Here is an 18154-nt window from a genome sequence, read left to right on the forward strand (position 1 = left end):
TCACAGCAGAGCACATAAACCCTACCCGCACAGTCGTACTCATACATCATAGTACTCGAGAACGTCACTCCAGAACTTCAGCCACTGCTCGGCCCGAACGAACATCCAATCTGACCTCCACCTTTTTAACATCACGACAGCCACGCTCTCCAGCCCCGCAAATCTACCATGCACGACCGTTCCACCAATCCGCCTGATTGGCTGGTATCTCAATCCATCCCCGTACCAAGAACCCAACGGTAAACTCTCGGCTCAAAAGGAATCGACCGGGATCGCTGACGCCGAAGGTCTAATATCGCCCAGTTCCTCAACTACCCGAAAAGCTCAGCGATGTTATATATGACGCTGATTTGTTTGATACTCTTGGATGAACCTTCGGATAGCCCGTTTCGTGAAAAATGGTAGGACAATGGGTCTAGTAGGGCCGATGGATATTTTGAATTTTGATAAGCGTGCAGATGTCAATTATAAGGACCCTGTAGTATTGATTTAGGCTGATAGCCGCGAAGTGTGCAGTCGGGATGCCGTGCTGCCCGAGTACAGCCTAGTTGGTTTTCGGCTATTAGTACTAACATAAACGAATTTTACTGTCGACATGATTTTCATCTGACCGTTTGGCCTCGGCCTGACTATCTTCATACCATAAGGCCCGACATAACTAAGCCCCACGTTTGTCTTTCCCTTATTTAGGCAATACCTTACATAGTAACCATGTCCGAGGATGCATACACCCAAATGCCTCATCATACCCCGAACCTCTGCTCTCCTCGGAGATGCACGTCTGCGACGATATCCTCGGCTGCAGCAGTACCTTCAAGGAGCAATCCGGGATGTAGGTGAGACCCAGCATGTGATATGCAAGAGATAATGCACCTCCATCGGTCAAAGCTTGCATTAGCCCCATTCTTTAGATGCAGCTTGGAAGTGTAATCATCCCAATAGACCAAAGCCTGCGGTCAAATAGCTCATATGCCCGTACAAAGTACAAAATACTATAATTTGTCATTTCGGATAAATTAATAAGTAATAATACCTGCATGTCTTCACCGTAAATCACAATTGAGAAACAACAACATCCGCTTTCCCAGAGACGAATTCAATATTCCAGCCTCCTCTCGCGCGTTTCAATTGGCTTCCATCCACAGCATACTCATCCTCCGTACCTGGACTCTCGACCCACATAATAGCAGAGGAAACATCGGACGAGCCAGGGACAATACGTAGTTGAAGAGATGTTGGTTGAGAAATATCAAACGAGGCCTCTTCTATCAATCCAGCGCTGATAGTGACATACACTCCCATCTGGGCAATATAGATCCGCCGACGTACAGCGTCTCGTGGCTGCACGGTGATTGTGTTTCCATTGGTGGCGATATTCCCACCATACGCGATAAGTCCGACATCGGGATCATCGACGACGTAGACAGCAGATCCAAGCATCATGCCTAGGAAGTTTGGACCGTAGTCGCCTGAATAATCGTCGCCTTGTAGCGTATCAGGGAAAGAGTGGAAAGCGTTGTACATCGAGCCATCTTGTCTGATGTTGGATAGTGGTCCTGTTATTCCGCCGTAGCCAACTCGGAGGAGATAGATGTCTTTTGGATTCTGGCGGAAATGGGATAGCAATGGAAGTGCATTGACGCTTGATCCGTAGTGATGGATCATGCGCTCTATGCGCTGTAGTTTGCCACCGTAGCTGAATGAGAGGTTAGTAAATGAGGAAAGTCAAGAAAGCTCGATTGCAAAAGATTGAACTGGGTTTTACATGAAGTCCCAATATCGCCGGGCGTTCCCATTCCACCCCCAATGTGGAACTGTGGGCATATAACCAAGGATGCTGTTGATGGTCTTGGTTGCAGTGTTGATCAATTTGAAATAGCTAAATTGAATGTTAACAAAGCAAGTATCACTGCCAGAAAGGACTAAAGAGCAAAACATACTTGCTCCAGTAGTAGATTCCCTCTTGGCCAGTCGAGTCCCAAGCCATCTCACTGCCAAAAGGAACTTCCTGCGTATCCCATGCCTCAGCACGAAGCTTCATTGCAGCCTCCACCGAATCGGCCTCGGTAGTCCACTGTTCCCGCCTCAAATCAGATAGAAGCTCACCAACGACAGTCTCACCCATGAGTCCGAGACGCGAGTACCCGATAAGCCCATTCCCACTCGAATCCGTGGCGAAACAGGTAACTGTGGTGTTGTACGCTTGACTGAGATACCACTGCCAATTGTGTGTCTTCAGAAGAGACCCGTTATCTCTGCCTGCGCGATACAACGCCCAGTATGCCCCGATCACATGGATATAGTCGTAGGCACGGTCTGTAGCATAGGAAGCATCCTTATTCCACGACCACCAGTTGCGCCAGTCGAGAGACTGATCGTATTTGTATCCAGGGATTTGAGCAGGCTCATAAAAGAAGAGACTCTTGCGAACGGTAAAGTCTGAGTTTTGGAGAGACTTTGACAGAACCTCGGAAGCAAATTGTTCAAGTTTTGATACTTCCGTCGCATCAGCTAAGCCAGATTGCTTCATTGCGCTGGCCAAGTAGGTCACGCCGCCTTCGTCGCTTAGTCCGGCTATCCAGACTCGGGGTTCTTGGAGGACTTGGGCTTGGGTTGAGTGGTCCCATGTCATGACTGATGGGGCTCGATGGAAGGGGTCGTTTTTGTCATTGAACCACATCGATGTGGTAGTGAATTCGCCTAATTTGCTAATTGTTGCTGGTGCTGAGTCCGTAATGAAATAGTGTACCGTTTGGACTTTGCCGTCTTCGTATGTGATGGTTACTCTGGTCCGACCCCAAACCAAGCCGGTTGGGGTGAGCGATAGAGCGCCATTTTTACCTTGGGCTATCTTAAAGGAGTTGTTTTCGGACACGACCTTGGAGATCTGAGAGTGAAAGACGTAAAGTCGAGCTGTGAGATCGACTGGTACCACGTATCCTGGTATGCCCAGCGTGACAGGCGTGTTGGTGGCCTTGACTGCATCCTGTATACCACGTACACCGTCCTTTACAATCGTGTAGCGGAGTCCGTAGGTCACTGATTCACCTGGGCTTATGGGCCGAGAGCTAGGCTCGTTCCATGGGGTGGCACCAGACCACTCATTCTCAGCATAGGCTTTAGTGTGAGTCTGCCATTCGTAGAATCCCTCAAATGTTTGACTGCTGTAATAGAGAGGCTCAGTGCTTGGCTCGTCCAGGTTTCGCCATGCTTCCAGTGGAGTGGTTGTGTTGAGCAACGGAGTAACGATCAACGATGCCCCGGTCCCAGATGTGGGGGTCACCTGGAGGTACCCAGCATCCATCCCGATATATGGATCTGTGAGCGAGCACTTGGCCACCATATCTTCTGCTGCACGGTTTGAGAAGATACTGTTAAATTCGGTCGGGAAGCCCAGGCTGCCAATTTCTATTGTCTGTTTTCCCTTGTTGGTCAGAGTAAAGGTCAACCCGAGATCGCCGTCAATGTCGATCCATTCTCGAAGAATGTTGATGGGAGAGGTCGGTAGGGTTTGTGTCATCTCAGCGGCAGCAAGAGCATCAGACTTCACACTTGGCAACGGTTTTCTTGCTTTTGCCGAGTCGCCTGAAATCCAATTTGTTGAACCAGACAGTCGATAACGATATGCAATGTCCCCATTATGGTACTGGCCATCTGCCGCTCGGTATGTAATGTCATCGAAAGGCAAGAAGTCGAAAGACTCTCCTGCCGGCTTGAGAGAGGCGAGGACCTGGGAGTCTTTGACCAACTTGATGTCAAAGTTGGCTGTAGATAAAGGAGTATAGCCATTAGCTAGACCAAGTGTATCATCATAGGCTTGTACAGCCACAGAAAAGAGGACGAAGAGCCCCGAATCAAGTTTCATTATACTGTTAGACGAGGCAAACTCCCCCCGACCCTTGGCTTGATAAAGTAGAATGAAAAATTAGAAAATATAAGGAAAAGTTAGCGTATACCATGCTGCCGTTAAATATCGAGACCCTGGAGAAGATGCAATGTGAGACATCGGAGCTATTAACCCGTTGTTGATTTACCCCCACACTTTTACTCCGTAGCGTTGCATCGTGAGAGCCAAGTTGCATAAATTTAATCGGACATGAATAGATATTTTTACGCCAATGAGGAGTTGTTTATTCTGCTTAAACGGCTAGTGTCTGTCATTGTAGTCCTAACTCCCGGAATATGATCTCAGATTATTAATGTACATGATCAAATCTCCGACATTGAAAAGGCTAGATCAAAATCATTAAACATTTCCACTGGATCAAGCAGTCCAATATCCACATGAGACTGAGTCAGGAAATCCAGCATTGTGGGTTGATGCAGAGCCATTTCCGTAGTGAGGAATGGGACACTCGATTCAAAGAGTGGATGACCCAGATCTTCCAGAGGACCCATGGTGGATTGGGGATTCCGACTTTGGTGTGATCGTAACGATTCCGAATTCGATTCTTCAGCCATCGGCAAAAGATTGGCAACGTTGTCTATAGTACCGTGAGAAAGTCCCGATGTAGAGTATATCTGGCTATCGTGAAGACACTGTCGCACGCGCTGCATGCGCTCGTATAGATCTCTTGACGCGAGATTATCGGATAAGCTGAGATTCCTGAGGATTTCCGTTGCTGTTTCGGCCGATGTCAAATCGCTTGGATCTCCGAGTGGCAGAAGACTTGAAATCACCAGAATTAATGCGGCAGAGAAGAGGAAGGCAGGGAATGAGTAGCCAAATACTGCTAGGGATCCGCCGGTCCATTCATTTACACATAACGCTAGCGAGTGTCTTGCCGCGTGTATACACGCCTCACTCAATGTGATTAGGATGGGTGAAACGGAGCCCATGGACTGGTTGGTTTGATCTTTCGTCTTCAGAGTGAGGACATGGAGGAGGACTGGTCGAATTGCCAGGATGACGCACTAAAGTAGTCAGTATGGGTTCGAAAGAGGAGAGTAATTAACTTACAAAATTGAACTGAAGATGCATTTGAACCGTATGTTTTGCATTTGGCCTTTCTGTACTAAGCCTCAGATGATCGGGAAGAGACTGAACCCACTGTTTCAATTGAGTTAGAAGTCTCTGTTCACGGTGTAAGAAGGTCTCAGCCGAAATCTTTCGACAGTATATCTCTCCCGTTGTGTCACCAATAATTTTGGCAAGTTCGATTGCTGCCACCTGGTAAGCCGCATCTGAAAATTGGTCATGGTATGTTTCAGACGCTGAAATGGACGGTGGGTCGACGTGGATATCCTCGTCGTGAATTTGCACAGGAAATCCTGACTTTGAGCCCCAGTATCGGTCAAGCACGTAGATGGTCCACCATATCCGGACACGGTGTTCTCGTGCCACTGGGTGTAGATTTTGGGTTTGTGGGATGTTATAATTTAGGCCGATGCTGAGGCCGAGTCGTAATGCATTCCCAATCAAAACGTAGGCGGAGTGAAAGCGGTTCAGGAATTGACAGTAGAAGGCCTAGAGAGTAAGCAAGAGCTGAGGAGGCTGCCGAAGAGGGTACTGACAAGCAAGAGCAAACTTTCTATATGAATCATGCTTGGTCGCTCGGGGGCGATCTGGATGAGGCTCCACGCTTTGGCAAAATAGGCCAAACCAGGTACACTCGACGTGTCTGAGAGGTCATGGGGAGTTGAAAAAACTTGGGCGATGGCAAAAAGAGCAAAGTATTTGCACTTGATACTCGGATTATCAAAGTCACCTCTCTGATAGACGCCATGGAGCATGTCCAATGTGTCTTTTTTCAATGCCAAATGGAAACTTGGGATGATATGACCAAGTGCAGTCTTCACTAATAGCTGAGCACTCACAAGACCGGGCCATTGTACATCTGTGTGAATTAAAGACGATATTTCCAACTCGTCCGTATAACGTGATCTTGGAAGATGAGGTATTGGCATGTTTGTCCCTTTCAAGGACTGGCACAGACGAGTGGCAAAAGCAGCGCAAGTTGCTTCACTAATATAAAGGGGGACCACTGAGGCGTCATTGGATTGGAACCATGGCTTCTCACCAAGGAGGAGATTACTCTGTTCCAGGGGCTCGGTGTTCGCAGCTGCATTCCCATAGACTTGTTGGGGACCAGATTTCTCCTCTGGTCTGCTTGAGTGGCTTTCTTGTTTCAAACGATGTCGTTGATCATGCAGTTCTTGGCTATCTTTTAGGAGTTGCTCCAAATAGCTATTATTGAAGTTAGTGACTCATTTGAAACTGTCGCCCAAAGACGATATACCTTTCATCCACCCGTATCTTGCGATCTCTGGTCGCATATCTACATTGGGATTCGAAGCCTACAGCTCGGCATTTCGAGCATGGCTTTTCTCCGGAGCATTTGATCTTTTGGGCATGACACCGATGACAACTGTGCAAAGTGTGAGCAGAGATTTGATACCGCTTTTGGACATTCTTACGCCACGGCTCTTTTCTTTGGTCTTGCTGTACGGATGGGCTGCTGGCCAGATCGGTGTGTATTGAAATCAGTGCTCATCTTAATTCATAAGTTGTCTTAATATAAATTGTTGAGGCTATGAGCGGCGGATGCCCAGATATGTTCGGGAAATATTCATTTCGCCGGTCCGCCCAATCATGAACGAGAATATGGAGCTTTTGGAGTATTTGATGTTAACGAGGAAAAAGTGCTTTGAATACTGAAAAATTCTATTTTATAGGTAAACATTCATAAAATATAGACTTAGTCGCTCTTTTTCTAATTTATGTGACCAAATTTGTAATTCACACCTGTGGGCCGTAGGATATGTTAAGTATCATGATGTCTAGTCTTGGTATGAAACTGTCTGCCATACATATATTTGACACCTACGATGCAATATACATGGATTCAATACTATAACCAGTGCGATTCTTAACCCTAGCTACTTCTGACAGAAAGCAAATAAACAACAGCTCATGAATGACAGGACGGAGTAGATTGAAACGGAAAAAACAAGAACAGTAAGAGTCGAACAAAAGGCCTGACAACAATCCTTCTGTAACCTCCCGAAATAACCTCATCCATAGGACCAAATATTGTCTCACGTTTCGTGATGCAACCGTCACACCTTCTCGTAGTTGGCACACCCCACTTTCTTTCCGCCAAACGCTGCCTTGATAGCGTTGTTCATATCAACATGGGTACAAGTAGTTGGTGCCTTGAAGCCGGCGTTCATCGTCTTGCCGTCCTTGGCATAGTTGCAAGCCCAGCCTGTCACCGCGCAGCCGCGGCCGTTGATATTGTCGAGGAATCCAGAACCGCACGTATCATCGGTGAAATCGCTGGCATCGTTGATTACAACATTCCAATAGTTGAACAGATTAGTGGCCTTCCACATACACTGCTCGTCAAGGCTCAACTTCGGGTCTTGGGGGTTGATGTATCGACCTTTGTTGTGTTCGCGAGCATCCAACTCTTTAGGGTTGGCCTGGATAGGAGATGCTGTTGCGAATGCAATAGCAAGACTCATAAGAGTGATCTGTTTGAAGTGCATGATGGAAGTGAGAGGATTTCAAATTGAAAAGAGTTGAGAGTTGTGTGAAGTCTTGTAGAAATGATTGCAGTGGAAATGTGTGTAATTGCTTTTGTTTGATGCTTGATATTTGGGAATACGGTCGCCTTTTATGTTTTGAAACTTCAATTGAACTGTCTAATTCCTGGACTTGACTTTCAACCTTGTCACCTAAATTTTGCTGGGGCTATCTCTATACTAACAGAATGAGGCAAAGAGCTGTTACCTTTACGAAATATCCTGCACATCAGTAGAAAATGGCCCCTAGCAATTCTCTGGGCAAGATCAATTAGGAAAAGATCTTATAATCTACTGTCACCTTGAACATTAATAGAAAATGGCCCCGGGCAGTGCACTGGGCAAATCCGGAGAAGATCCCCGCACTTTCACTCCCATCCACTATGGAGCCGCATGGTTTATACTAAGCATCAGTATATCCCATATTGGAAATATAGTGACCTTGTCAACCTTGCCCTCTTGATCAATCTATTCTCTATAACTATTTTTAAATCATCGCGGGGCATTGCTGAGGCATTTTGTTGGAATGACGGCTATAATTGGAAAATCCAACTCTCAACCCATAAATATGAGCCTTTCTTCTGTTCAATACTCATACAATCATCATTCAAGAAATCATATTTCCAAAGTCAAAGCAAATCACAAATACAATTCTCTGCAAACATTGAATTAATTCGCCCCTCCATCATGTTCAATAAAGTCCTCCTTGTCGCCGCCCTCATCGGCTCTACCCTTGCCAATCCAGTCCCCTCAGACAAAACGAAACTCCTCAATAATCCAAAAAAGTCAAAAGCCGACATGAAGCTTCGTCATCATGTCCCTGCTGACGATGCGTGCATAGTGGAGGGTAACTTTGGTTACCATAGTGTGGAGGTCTATGCAACCAAAGAGTCCATGCCAATCGACCAGGTGTGTGGACAGGGATACTTCGACAACTTTCGTGGACGTTGTGGCGTTATCTCCAACTGGGGATGCAAGTTCGTGGACGAGAATGTGGACAGAGTTGAGGAAAAGGAGAAGAATGAGGATCGAATCACGGGCGCCAAGATGACCTTCAGCACTGATGTCTTTTGCTCTGCTAGCGACATAATAGAAGCTATGGGTGCTGCCTCGGCCGCCGACGGGAAGAAACCAAGCGGTTGTGTTAAAAACAAGGGGTGGTAACAACCATAAGTCTGAAGATTCGAGGCCCTTGCGCAATATGTCTGTTGGATTTGTCGTCTCGAGAGTTGTGAATGGAAAATAAGTGGATAACTAGCTAGATATTGTATTTCGTGCCAGGTGCCTATTTCTTCCTGGTGCGCGCTATATCAATCTCCGCTGTCTAGTGCTCACAAATATGATCTACTTTGGAAAAATTGACTATAATTACAACTTGCGGAGGGTAAGGCTGACCCTCTTTAAGTAAATTCTATGTATTCGATGTGCACAGCAAGCCAATCGATTTTGAAGTACACTCAAGGTCGATATATAGACTCTATAAGTTAAAGCCGGAGGTCATAATTATGTATCAATACAGATCTATCACTTCGTATCTCCCTCCCTCTCTATATTCTCAACAACCACAATCCAGTGGGTGACTAAAATGGAAAGAGAAAGTCACGGTGCGGTCTAAATCCGATGTATATGTACGTAGAATACAAAATAAAGAAAAGGGCAGTAAGTCATAAAGTCAGTATATCTAGTTCAACAAGAACCGTGTAGGTACCTCTTGTGATTCAAGCTCCAAGGAGACTGACGTTTTCCGCTTTTTAGGGGGATTGATGTGAATCTTCAATCCTTTATTAAAATTAAGGATACATATCACGGAGTTGACGACAGTGAGAGTCATCAGAAGCAATGATACAGAGGAGAATAATGTCAGAGACACTCGAACAGAGCTGAAATCAGTGCTCTCCCTGGGACTGTGAATTCGAAAGAGGGTAACACCGAAACATCCCATTATAACAAGCATAAAGAACTGAATGAGTGGTTAGTTTCGAGCTGATTGACTTGCACCCGGGAATTCTCACGTTCATAAGTATGAGCGATTTCATTTTCTCGCGCTTGCAAAATTGAGCCGACAGGATCAAGGTCGCTATGGTGGTTGGGATCAAAGCGGCATTGAGGATAAAATCGGCGTCTTCGGCTTGAAAGACAACAAGGAGGATTTGAAGCTGACTTCCGAATACGAAGAAGAAATCGAATTTCAGGAGAGCGATATACACCTGGAAGAAGTAGGTCAGTCGTCAAGCAAAGAATATTACCCGAATGGGCGCAAACTAACCTGATATGTAAAATAACGACGCTTCATCTGCAAATCCGCGCTGATATTCTTGTATATGGACCATGAAAACTCCGCACGCAACTTCCACGTAAAAAAGATCATGCACACAGTCCCGATACCCAAGAATACCGGGACAAGAATGAGCTCAATGTGATGAAATTTTTGCAGACGGTCGCTGATGCTTTTATCGGTCAAGCTGGAGATAGTCTCCTTGATCTCCTGCATCTGGAGAATACCATAAGTGAACAAGCCCAGATTACAGATGCAGAGTCCGACCAGCTGGATTGTGTTCTTTCGGCGCAGTGCATCGTATGACAGACCTAGCTCGTATAGAAGGGCGAAAATGAATAGACCAAGGAATGATTGAAGTCGCATTGGTTTGCTTGCTTTTTCGTCGTCGTCGAGATCGTCCGATAAGCTCATGAGAATCCAGCTAATATCGCCATAAGCCCTCGGTCTGAGAAGGGATCGATATTCGAGGTCGAGCCCCTACCTTTCAATTGCGACTGTGAGGACGGTCTCGGTGATTACCGTTGCTGCAAATAATCGCGTCCATAGTGTATTAGGGACATATAGTAGAGGTCGGCTGTGATTCGGGGCTTTTTGGTGTTCGTTCATGACCGGAAGTGGTAAGGAGTATGTGTAGATCTCTAATTCCTTGACCTTGGACTTTAAGCATCATCGGAAGTGAAAGATTTAGATTGAATGGAGGATCAAAATTGAGGATGTGGAGGTAAGGTAGTTAAAGTGGACTTAGGTGGACTAGGTGGACTTGAACTAATTTCCCCTTTCAGCTTATATTAAACATAAAAGAAGATAGAAGATAAATTCATTCCTTTATAGTGGGGCGACCACGTAAGGCTTTTTATATATTGAAGCCAAGGATTTAGTGTCGTTCTATTTGCAATTGACTTTACTAAAAAAAAAGGAGGCTGACTCTTTGATATTTTATAGGCTGCTATATAATTGACAAGAATAGTCGGTATAAGCTTTATCTGTTTACATTTTAGTCTAAAGTACCTTTTGGTAGATATTCTCTTACTAGAAAGGTAATAATTACCATAGAATATTAGTTGTTGAGATTAGGAGACGTGTCTTCTCTATAGATCTACACTACTAGTAAGTAGTACCTATATTGTTGTAATGTGAACATTCGTATTCGCATATACCTGAAACAGCCAAGATGCTACCTAAGATACACAATTGTAAAAACCCTCACTTCCCTTCAAAGTTTATGTATGTCTCACTTTAGGAGTACTGATATTTAACCTTTTTTAATATCTGAGACATAAGATGTATGTTGATGTTGTATTGTATGCTGATGAGTAGGCTAAGATAATGTAGCGATGGGGATATATCCAAAAAAAAGTAACAATGCATGCCACACCAGTGCTTCAGCCGTTTCAAACTCCAGATGTACCCGAATACCAATACAAAACAAAAAGAATAGAAGAACACATAGCAATGACAAACACAGAAAAACTCCGCATAAATGCATGACACATAATGATATGCATTCGGGCGCGAATGCATCGCGAGTGAGGAAATCAGAATTCCATCTCATCATTCCAGCCCAACTGATCGTATATCGACTGGGACTGTGATTTCTCGGGAGTTACAGGCACAGCTGTGGCACCTTTAACGGGTGTTCCCAAGACGGCAGGTGGGGAGTGAGCGCGAGGAGTATCGGTGACCATAGCATCAAGAGATAGAGAGAATGGTACAGCGGTCGGAGTAGATACACTCTGCGGTGCATGTCTTTTGGGCGGCGTCTCCATGATTGCCGAGGTGCGAGCTTGGTTGAGAGACTGGCTGAATTGTCGAGAGGATGCCGACAAATTCTCAGCAAAGGTGGAGATGTTCCTAGGGCGTGAATGGATGGGGGAGCCTAGGACCATTGGTTGTGTGGATGAGCGAGGCGCTGGGATATTAGGAACCCTGAATAGGCCTTTGCCAGTGGAGGATGATGGCCGACGAGCAGCTATGGTATCACTCTGGAAAAGTTTGGAAGATGGTCTAGTTGGTGTTTCTTGGATAGCTCCATCCGGCTGACTTGATCGTGGACTTCGGCCACCACGGGGATGGCCATGAGAATTGAAAGGGTCGGAGTCGGCGCCAGAGAATGAGATCGCCCGTCGAGTCGAAGATGGTATCATCATGGGAGACTCGCCGAGGGAGTCGCCGAAAGGAGAATTTTCCACACCGGCAAATGACCGGGACGGAACTAGACTACGAGGGAGCGGCGGTAGCCCGGCTGCCGCGTCCTTCTTTCGATTGCCTCGAGGAGTCGCCATGACCTGTACACCCTCGCCGAACGGATTCCGCACGGGGTTTCTCGACTTTCTTGAACTGCCTCCGCCGCTCGTAACCCGTTTCGACGCATCGTCTGCCAAATCCTTGGAGACGAGCTCTCTGTTTGGCTTCCGGAGTGCATTGATAGCAGCATCCAGCTCTTTCTTCTGGTTGGCTAGCATTTGGACCTTTCTCAATTTGGCTTCGTGCTGTCGTGCTACGGCGTTAAGATCTACCTCTCGGTTTTCCGTGCGCTTTGCTTTCTGAATGCCGCCCCGGACACTGCCACTGAGAACAGTGGGTAGCAAGGGCTCAATATCGCGCTTTGTGTTATGCTGGGTCGGTGCAGTGGTGGATCGAGTCAATCCCGGGTGCCGAGCATGGGAGGCTGCCGCTTTATCGTCCGTAAGTACTCGCTGCAATGTTCGTCGGGGTTTCGGTACAGGCTGTTGTCGCTTGACTTCCGCCCCAGGTTCCACGCGGTGTGATTTACTCGAAGATTGTGTCTTCTTAGCAGCGGGGGATATGCCGCCAGATACGCCGAATTTGCGAGTGATCAACTTGCATTTGTCCGGGAGACGTGCGGCATAGAATGGAATAATGACTTCTGTGCAGAAATCACGCACCGCATCGCTCTCGATTTTCTTGCCAGATAGATGGCTGCTACTGAAAGAAGAAGCTTTTGCTGTATCAGCGGCAGACGTTTCTTCCATTGTCACAGCGTGCCAAATGCACATCCGATCGAGATGGAGTTCAAGGAGCATGTTTAAATCTGTGGGCTTCTTAGCCTTGGCTTTCTTCGGCGTATTTTGCTCCCCGTTTGCCTCTTTCTCCTTATTAGTGCTGTTTTTCTCCGCCGAAGCGATGGTCATTTCCAACACCATGACTTCCAAAATCAGCAGGATCTGCAGTTGTGTCTCGCGTAGTCGGAGATCCGAAATCTGTTTCTTAGACTCTGCTTCACGCGATGCTTCCTGCACAGAAGAGCCATTTAAGATCCTGTCCTTCCACCACCTGTGGATGAACCCTTCCTCCTCTGGGTAAAGACCATTCTTGCCCATCTTTTTCTTCCTACTCTTCCTTTTCTTGGATTTCGCGCCATCATCAGAAAGCGCAAGAGCTGCATCGCGAACTACCGATGGCAAAGTTTCTCTGTATTTTAGGTCCATTTTCTTTGTAGCGAGGATAGCCTCACGATAAGATTCAATCAACTCCGTCGAGCCGTGAGGCTGTTCCAAGTCACGGGCCTGGAAAGCAGTCCGGCAGCGTGTCAACGGGCCCTTTGCAAAGTACGCCACAGAAGTCTAGAAAAATGTCAGTCGGACAACCTCCCAATACCGAGTAGAGCATATCACCTTTGAAACATAGAGAGCCTGTAGATAGTGATCTCTCATTCCGTCCAGCAAGTCCTCTGGCGACTGTTGCACATCCACGACATTAGACTCAACACCATCAACATCCATAGCCGTAGTGGTATCCCCTAAGCCTTGAGATTCTGGAAGCAAGGAAGAACCCCCCTCAGCAGCATCGAAACTCCTCGACGGAGCAAGCGAATGACTCCGGTGCTCGACAACACCCACAAAGGATGCCTCGGTATTCTGGAGATCCGACTCAGACGGACCGAAGACTACCGCAATGTCGAGCCCAGCAGACTTCTCGCCCTCAAGGTCGGAGAGGGGCTCATCGATCTGAGCAACCTGCCACCAATCAAACTCGTCGGGAATAGTACTGGTCTCGTCGACGGCCATGCTATCTACGTCCGCCGCGTCAGTTGCATGCCAGCCCTTGGCCGCAACAACGAGATTGCCTTCGTGCACCCATCGGGCGAGCTTGGAGAGCGAGTATATGCCCCTCTTCACCCTCTCGACAATGTAGAGTCCACCATTGGGTACCAAGCGCACGGCGAGGACAGTTGGTTCCGCCTTTGGGCGTAGGTCAACTTCCAGGGTCGGGATGTCCGCGGTGAAAAGGCCGCCTGGCCGCTCATCAGACCGGGAGGCAGGCGTGTCGTCGAGCCATGAGAGGGGTAGTCTAGTGCGAGGGAGTGCGGTAATTGGTTCGAGGATTAAGGGTTCATCAGATAAAGACGCCGAGTGAGCCTATACAAGATGTGGAGAGTGAGCAACAGCAACCAATGGATTGAGGAGCGTGATGGGCTAATTATAAGCATGACTTACTCTTATGACAATGGAAGAGGTAGCAAGCTGTCCAGCAGCATCATTTAGCTCCTCTTGGTCATCTCTTTTCCGCTTCTTTATGGGTAGAGGGGTCGGTTCGTGAAGTTTGTTCAACGCGGACGAACTGAGGGGATCCAGGATGTTGGGGACTATACGCGAGGCCATGGTCGCGTCTAGAAAATTGTGGACATCCTTAATTTGAACGCAAGAGTTGAGTCTATGAACAACACCTTGGAAGCAATTGATATTGTGCAGACAGATCGCGCTCAAATCTTGGCGGGTCTTACGCGTCGGGACGTGCACTCCGCCTGGACTGGATCGACGTAGTTAATTGATTTTCAAAGTGGACAAGTTCGTGAAATTGATTAGAGGAATAAGTACTTTAAAAATGCTAAGGGATACTAAGAACTACTACTAGATCTGTAAAAATATGTATAAAAAAAAGATATGAAATATTATGAATCTATCGCTAATGTTTAGATTAGCAGGCCCAGGGCCAGGACGAAAAGAACCTTCACAGACTCTCACAGAGAGTGCCGTATAGAAAGTCTTCTCGGTAGGCACCATGGACAGTGAGGTAGAAATGTGGTGTTGAAGACTGTCGCTCCAGAAAAACGCCAAAAACTTCCTTTCCCAGCCGATGAAAAGTGGTATCATGTTGAATTTTGTCTTCGCCGAAAAGGCCCGTCGATTGCGCGACCATGCAGATAATGAAACAAGAGAAGTTCGTCTCCAAGTGGAAACCAACTTCTGGATTTTATGAGGGTTTTTTTTTTATAGTCTATGCTCATCGTGCTTTGAGTTGTTGAAAACAAAGCAAATCATCACAGTCGTCAAGAGTTGCCCGGAGTCACCGGACCAAGCAGAGCCCGCTTAGAACTTGAGGGCACGGGGTGACTCCCAGGAGAACTCCTGGTTGGTGAAGTGGCCGTTCTTGGCGGTCTGGTAGTAGATGGGCTTGGCCAGGTCAAGGTCCTTCACGATGACACCGGGACGGAGATCGAAGTTGTTGCGGATGATCTCGACCAGCTCGTCAGAGGTCTTGGTGGAAGTGCCGTAGGTCTCAACGAAGATGGAGAGGGGCTCAGCGACACCAATGGCGTAGGAGAGCTGAACGAGGGCACGGCGGGCAAGCTTGGCGTTAACCAGGGACTTGGCGATCCAGCGCGCAACGTAGGCAGCCGAGCGATCGACCTTGGAGTAATCCTTTCCGGAGAAAGCACCACCACCGTGGGCACCCCAGCCACCGTAGGTGTCGACGATGATCTTACGGCCAGTGAGACCGGCATCACCCTGAGGACCACCGATGACGAAGCGGCCAGAGGGCTGGATGTGGTAGACAGTGCGGTCATCAAGAAGCTCGGCAGGGATGACCTTGCGAACAATCTTCTCCTTGATGACAGTGCGGAGCTCCTCAGTGGAGACATCATCGCTGTGCTGGGCAGAGACGACGACGGTGTCGACGCGCAGAGGCTTGACACCACCGTTGTCGTGGGCGTACTCAATGGTGACCTGAGTCTTGGTATCGGGGCGCAACCAGGGGATGGAGCCATCCTGACGGGCGGCCTTCATGGCAGAGTTAAGCTTGTGAGAGAGGAGAACAGTCAAGGGCAGGAGCTCAGGGGTCTCATCAGTGGCATAACCGAACATGATACCCTGGTCACCGGCACCGAGCTTCTCAAGAGCGTCATCGTAGTGAAGACCCTGAGCGATATCGGGGGACTGCTGCTCAATGGCAACCAAGACGTTACAGGTCTTGTAGTCGAAGCCCTTCTCGGAGTCATCGTAACCGATGTCCTTGATAGCACCACGGATGATCTTCTGGTAGTCCAGGTTGGCCTTGGTGGTAATCTCACCGAAGACCATAATCATACCTAGTGTAACATGTCAGATTGAGATCTGGCCTCAAGTACACATGGCCAACCTACCAGTCTTGGTGGCAGTCTCGCAAGCAACCTTGGAGAGGGGATCCTCAGCAAGGCAGGCATCGAGGATAGCATCGGAAACCTGATCACTATTGAGGGGGTCAATACATGTTTCACAATAGGAATTGATGTAAAATCAATTCTAATAACACTACGAAAATGAAATGTTTCAGGGGGGGGTGTAACTCACGCAATCTTATCGGGGTGACCCTCACCGACAGACTCGGAAGTGAAGAGGAAAGTGCCGCTGTTTGAAACAGAACCCATTGTGACTGTGTATGAGGTAAAAATGAAGAAAGGGGGAAAGAAGAATGGAGAGAGGAGAAGGAAAGGGAGGAAGATCTCTTTGGGGAGGGGGAGTTTTGGTGGGGTTTTTTTTTCTTTTTTTCCCGAGTTACACAGGCGGTACCGGTAAAAAGATAGTGTGGGTGGGGGACCAGTCAGGTACTACCGAAGTACCCTCATTGTACTACACTCCGCGGTATTTCTCGTCCCTCCTCAGCCGTGATCGCGCAATCTGAAGGCGGTGATTTGAGGCAGATCCAAGTTGGTCTGCCAATTTTCGTGATAAGATTATAGAACTTCAATTTTTTTATTTTATTGAATTCAAACAACCATGTCTAAATTTGGTGTCCTAGTAATGGGACCTGCAGGTGCAGGCAAAACTACCTTCAGTAATGCAATTATTCAACACCTTCAAACCACCCGCCGCAGCTGTTTCTACGTGAACCTCGACCCCGCCGCTGAGACATTCGCCTACGAACCAGATCTCGATATTCGTGATCTAATCACTTTGGAAGATGTGATGGAAGAGATGGGATTGGGACCAAATGGAGGTCTCATCTACTGCTTTGAGTTCCTCCTCCAGAATTTGGAATTCCTATCAGAGGCATTGGAGCCATTGAGTGAAGAATATTTGATCATCTTCGACATGCCCGGCCAAATCGAGCTTTATACACACATTCCTCTTCTACCAACCCTCACAACCTTCCTCTCCCGCCAAGGCCCGTTGAATATCAACATGTGTGCCGCCTACCTACTCGAAAGTACATTCGTCATCGACAAAGCCAAATTCTTCGCCGGTACACTCAGTGCCATGTCCGCCATGCTGATGATGGAAATGCCACACGTCAACATTCTCAGCAAGATGGACCAAGTCCGCGATATGGTGACACGCCGGGAATTGAAACGGTTCACCAACGTGGATGTGCAATTGCTGCAAGAGAAGGAAGAGGATGATCTCACCGCAGGTGCCAACCCCATGGCCACGGATTCCTTGATGAGCGGTGGATCTTTCAAGCAGCTTAACCGGGCTGTCGGACAGTTGATCGATGATTTCAGTATGGTTTCGTTCCTGCAATTAGATGTCTCAGATGAGGACAGCGTCGCGGCAATTGTGAGCCATATCGATGATGCTATCCAGTACCATGAGGCCCAGGAACCGAGAGAACCCAAGGATGCAGTTGATGTGGACTATGAGGATTGAGGGGTATCATGTGTGATTACTGCAGCGCTGTGACTTGTAGTCAGATCCCCGGCACATTCATGGCCTTACGACCGACCACTGCACACAATACCACCCCATGCAGCAGCCTCAAGTTTCCGGCAGCGGAGCAGTCTGAGACAAAGCCCACTTCCACTTTTCACCTCACATTGCTATTGTACGGCCGACCCTTTGACAATGGAAACCCTTCCAATGTGCTTGTCGCGCCGGACTACATAGCATTATAGCGTTCAGCTTCCTCGACGTCTGGAATCAACCATACTTGCGATACAGCCATGTCTTGGACTACCAGGGTCAGAGTTGAGAGCTCTCTATACTGCAAATGGATATTCAGTCATTATCCTCAGATAATAGAAACCATAATGAAACCATAATGAAACCAAAGTCAATTCATGAATATTGCTATGTCTAGAACTCCAATAACAAGTCGTTAATCGCTAGACCAATTCAGCAGGATGAAGTA

At 47.4% G+C, this 18154-nt stretch overlaps 8 protein-coding genes across 8 annotated transcripts; 2 read left to right on the forward strand and 6 right to left on the reverse strand.

Annotated features, from left to right (window-relative positions):
- Positions 1 to 1053: 1053 nt before the first annotated feature.
- Positions 1054 to 3865, reverse strand: PGRI_035260 (uncharacterized protein; the record flags this gene model as incomplete). Its single annotated transcript, XM_040791239.1, has 3 exons — positions 1054 to 1696; positions 1766 to 1879; positions 1941 to 3865. 3 exons carry the CDS (start codon positions 3863 to 3865, stop codon positions 1054 to 1056), a joined length of 2682 nt encoding a protein of 893 aa, XP_040645316.1.
- Positions 3866 to 4209: 344 nt separating this feature from the next.
- On the reverse strand, positions 4210 to 6411 carry PGRI_035270 (fungal specific transcription factor domain-containing protein; the record flags this gene model as incomplete). Its single annotated transcript, XM_040791240.1, has 4 exons — positions 4210 to 4914; positions 4961 to 5467; positions 5515 to 6187; positions 6302 to 6411. The coding sequence occupies 4 exons, from the start codon at positions 6409 to 6411 to the stop codon at positions 4210 to 4212; spliced, it is 1995 nt and encodes a 664-aa protein (XP_040645317.1).
- A 648-nt stretch (positions 6412 to 7059) lies between these two features.
- On the reverse strand, positions 7060 to 7491 carry PGRI_035280 (uncharacterized protein; the record flags this gene model as incomplete). Its single annotated transcript, XM_040791241.1, has 1 exon — positions 7060 to 7491. The coding sequence occupies one exon, from the start codon at positions 7489 to 7491 to the stop codon at positions 7060 to 7062; it is 432 nt and encodes a 143-aa protein (XP_040645318.1).
- Positions 7492 to 8214: 723 nt separating this feature from the next.
- On the forward strand, positions 8215 to 8691 carry PGRI_035290 (uncharacterized protein; the record flags this gene model as incomplete). The annotated part of the gene is made up of 1 exon (XM_040791242.1): positions 8215 to 8691. One exon carries the CDS (start codon positions 8215 to 8217, stop codon positions 8689 to 8691), a length of 477 nt encoding a protein of 158 aa, XP_040645319.1.
- A 517-nt stretch (positions 8692 to 9208) lies between these two features.
- On the reverse strand, positions 9209 to 10168 carry PGRI_035300 (uncharacterized protein; the record flags this gene model as incomplete). The annotated part of the gene is made up of 3 exons (XM_040791243.1): positions 9209 to 9487; positions 9540 to 9734; positions 9794 to 10168. 3 exons carry the CDS (start codon positions 10166 to 10168, stop codon positions 9209 to 9211), a joined length of 849 nt encoding a protein of 282 aa, XP_040645320.1.
- A 1172-nt stretch (positions 10169 to 11340) lies between these two features.
- On the reverse strand, positions 11341 to 14427 carry PGRI_035310 (uncharacterized protein; the record flags this gene model as incomplete). Its single annotated transcript, XM_040791244.1, has 3 exons — positions 11341 to 13389; positions 13441 to 14184; positions 14263 to 14427. 3 exons carry the CDS (start codon positions 14425 to 14427, stop codon positions 11341 to 11343), a joined length of 2958 nt encoding a protein of 985 aa, XP_040645321.1.
- A 708-nt stretch (positions 14428 to 15135) lies between these two features.
- On the reverse strand, positions 15136 to 16454 carry PGRI_035320 (S-adenosylmethionine synthetase; the record flags this gene model as incomplete). Its single annotated transcript, XM_040791245.1, has 3 exons — positions 15136 to 16136; positions 16191 to 16276; positions 16378 to 16454. The coding sequence occupies 3 exons, from the start codon at positions 16452 to 16454 to the stop codon at positions 15136 to 15138; spliced, it is 1164 nt and encodes a 387-aa protein (XP_040645322.1).
- A 349-nt stretch (positions 16455 to 16803) lies between these two features.
- PGRI_035330 (putative signal sequence-binding GTPase GPN3) lies at positions 16804 to 17673 on the forward strand (the record flags this gene model as incomplete). Its single annotated transcript, XM_040791246.1, has 1 exon — positions 16804 to 17673. The coding sequence occupies one exon, from the start codon at positions 16804 to 16806 to the stop codon at positions 17671 to 17673; it is 870 nt and encodes a 289-aa protein (XP_040645323.1).
- Positions 17674 to 18154: the final 481 nt, after the last annotated feature.

This window comes from Penicillium griseofulvum (genome assembly GCF_001561935.1).
Source record: "Penicillium griseofulvum strain PG3 chromosome Unknown contig_86, whole genome shotgun sequence".
Lineage (NCBI taxonomy): Eukaryota > Fungi > Ascomycota > Eurotiomycetes > Eurotiales > Aspergillaceae > Penicillium > Penicillium griseofulvum.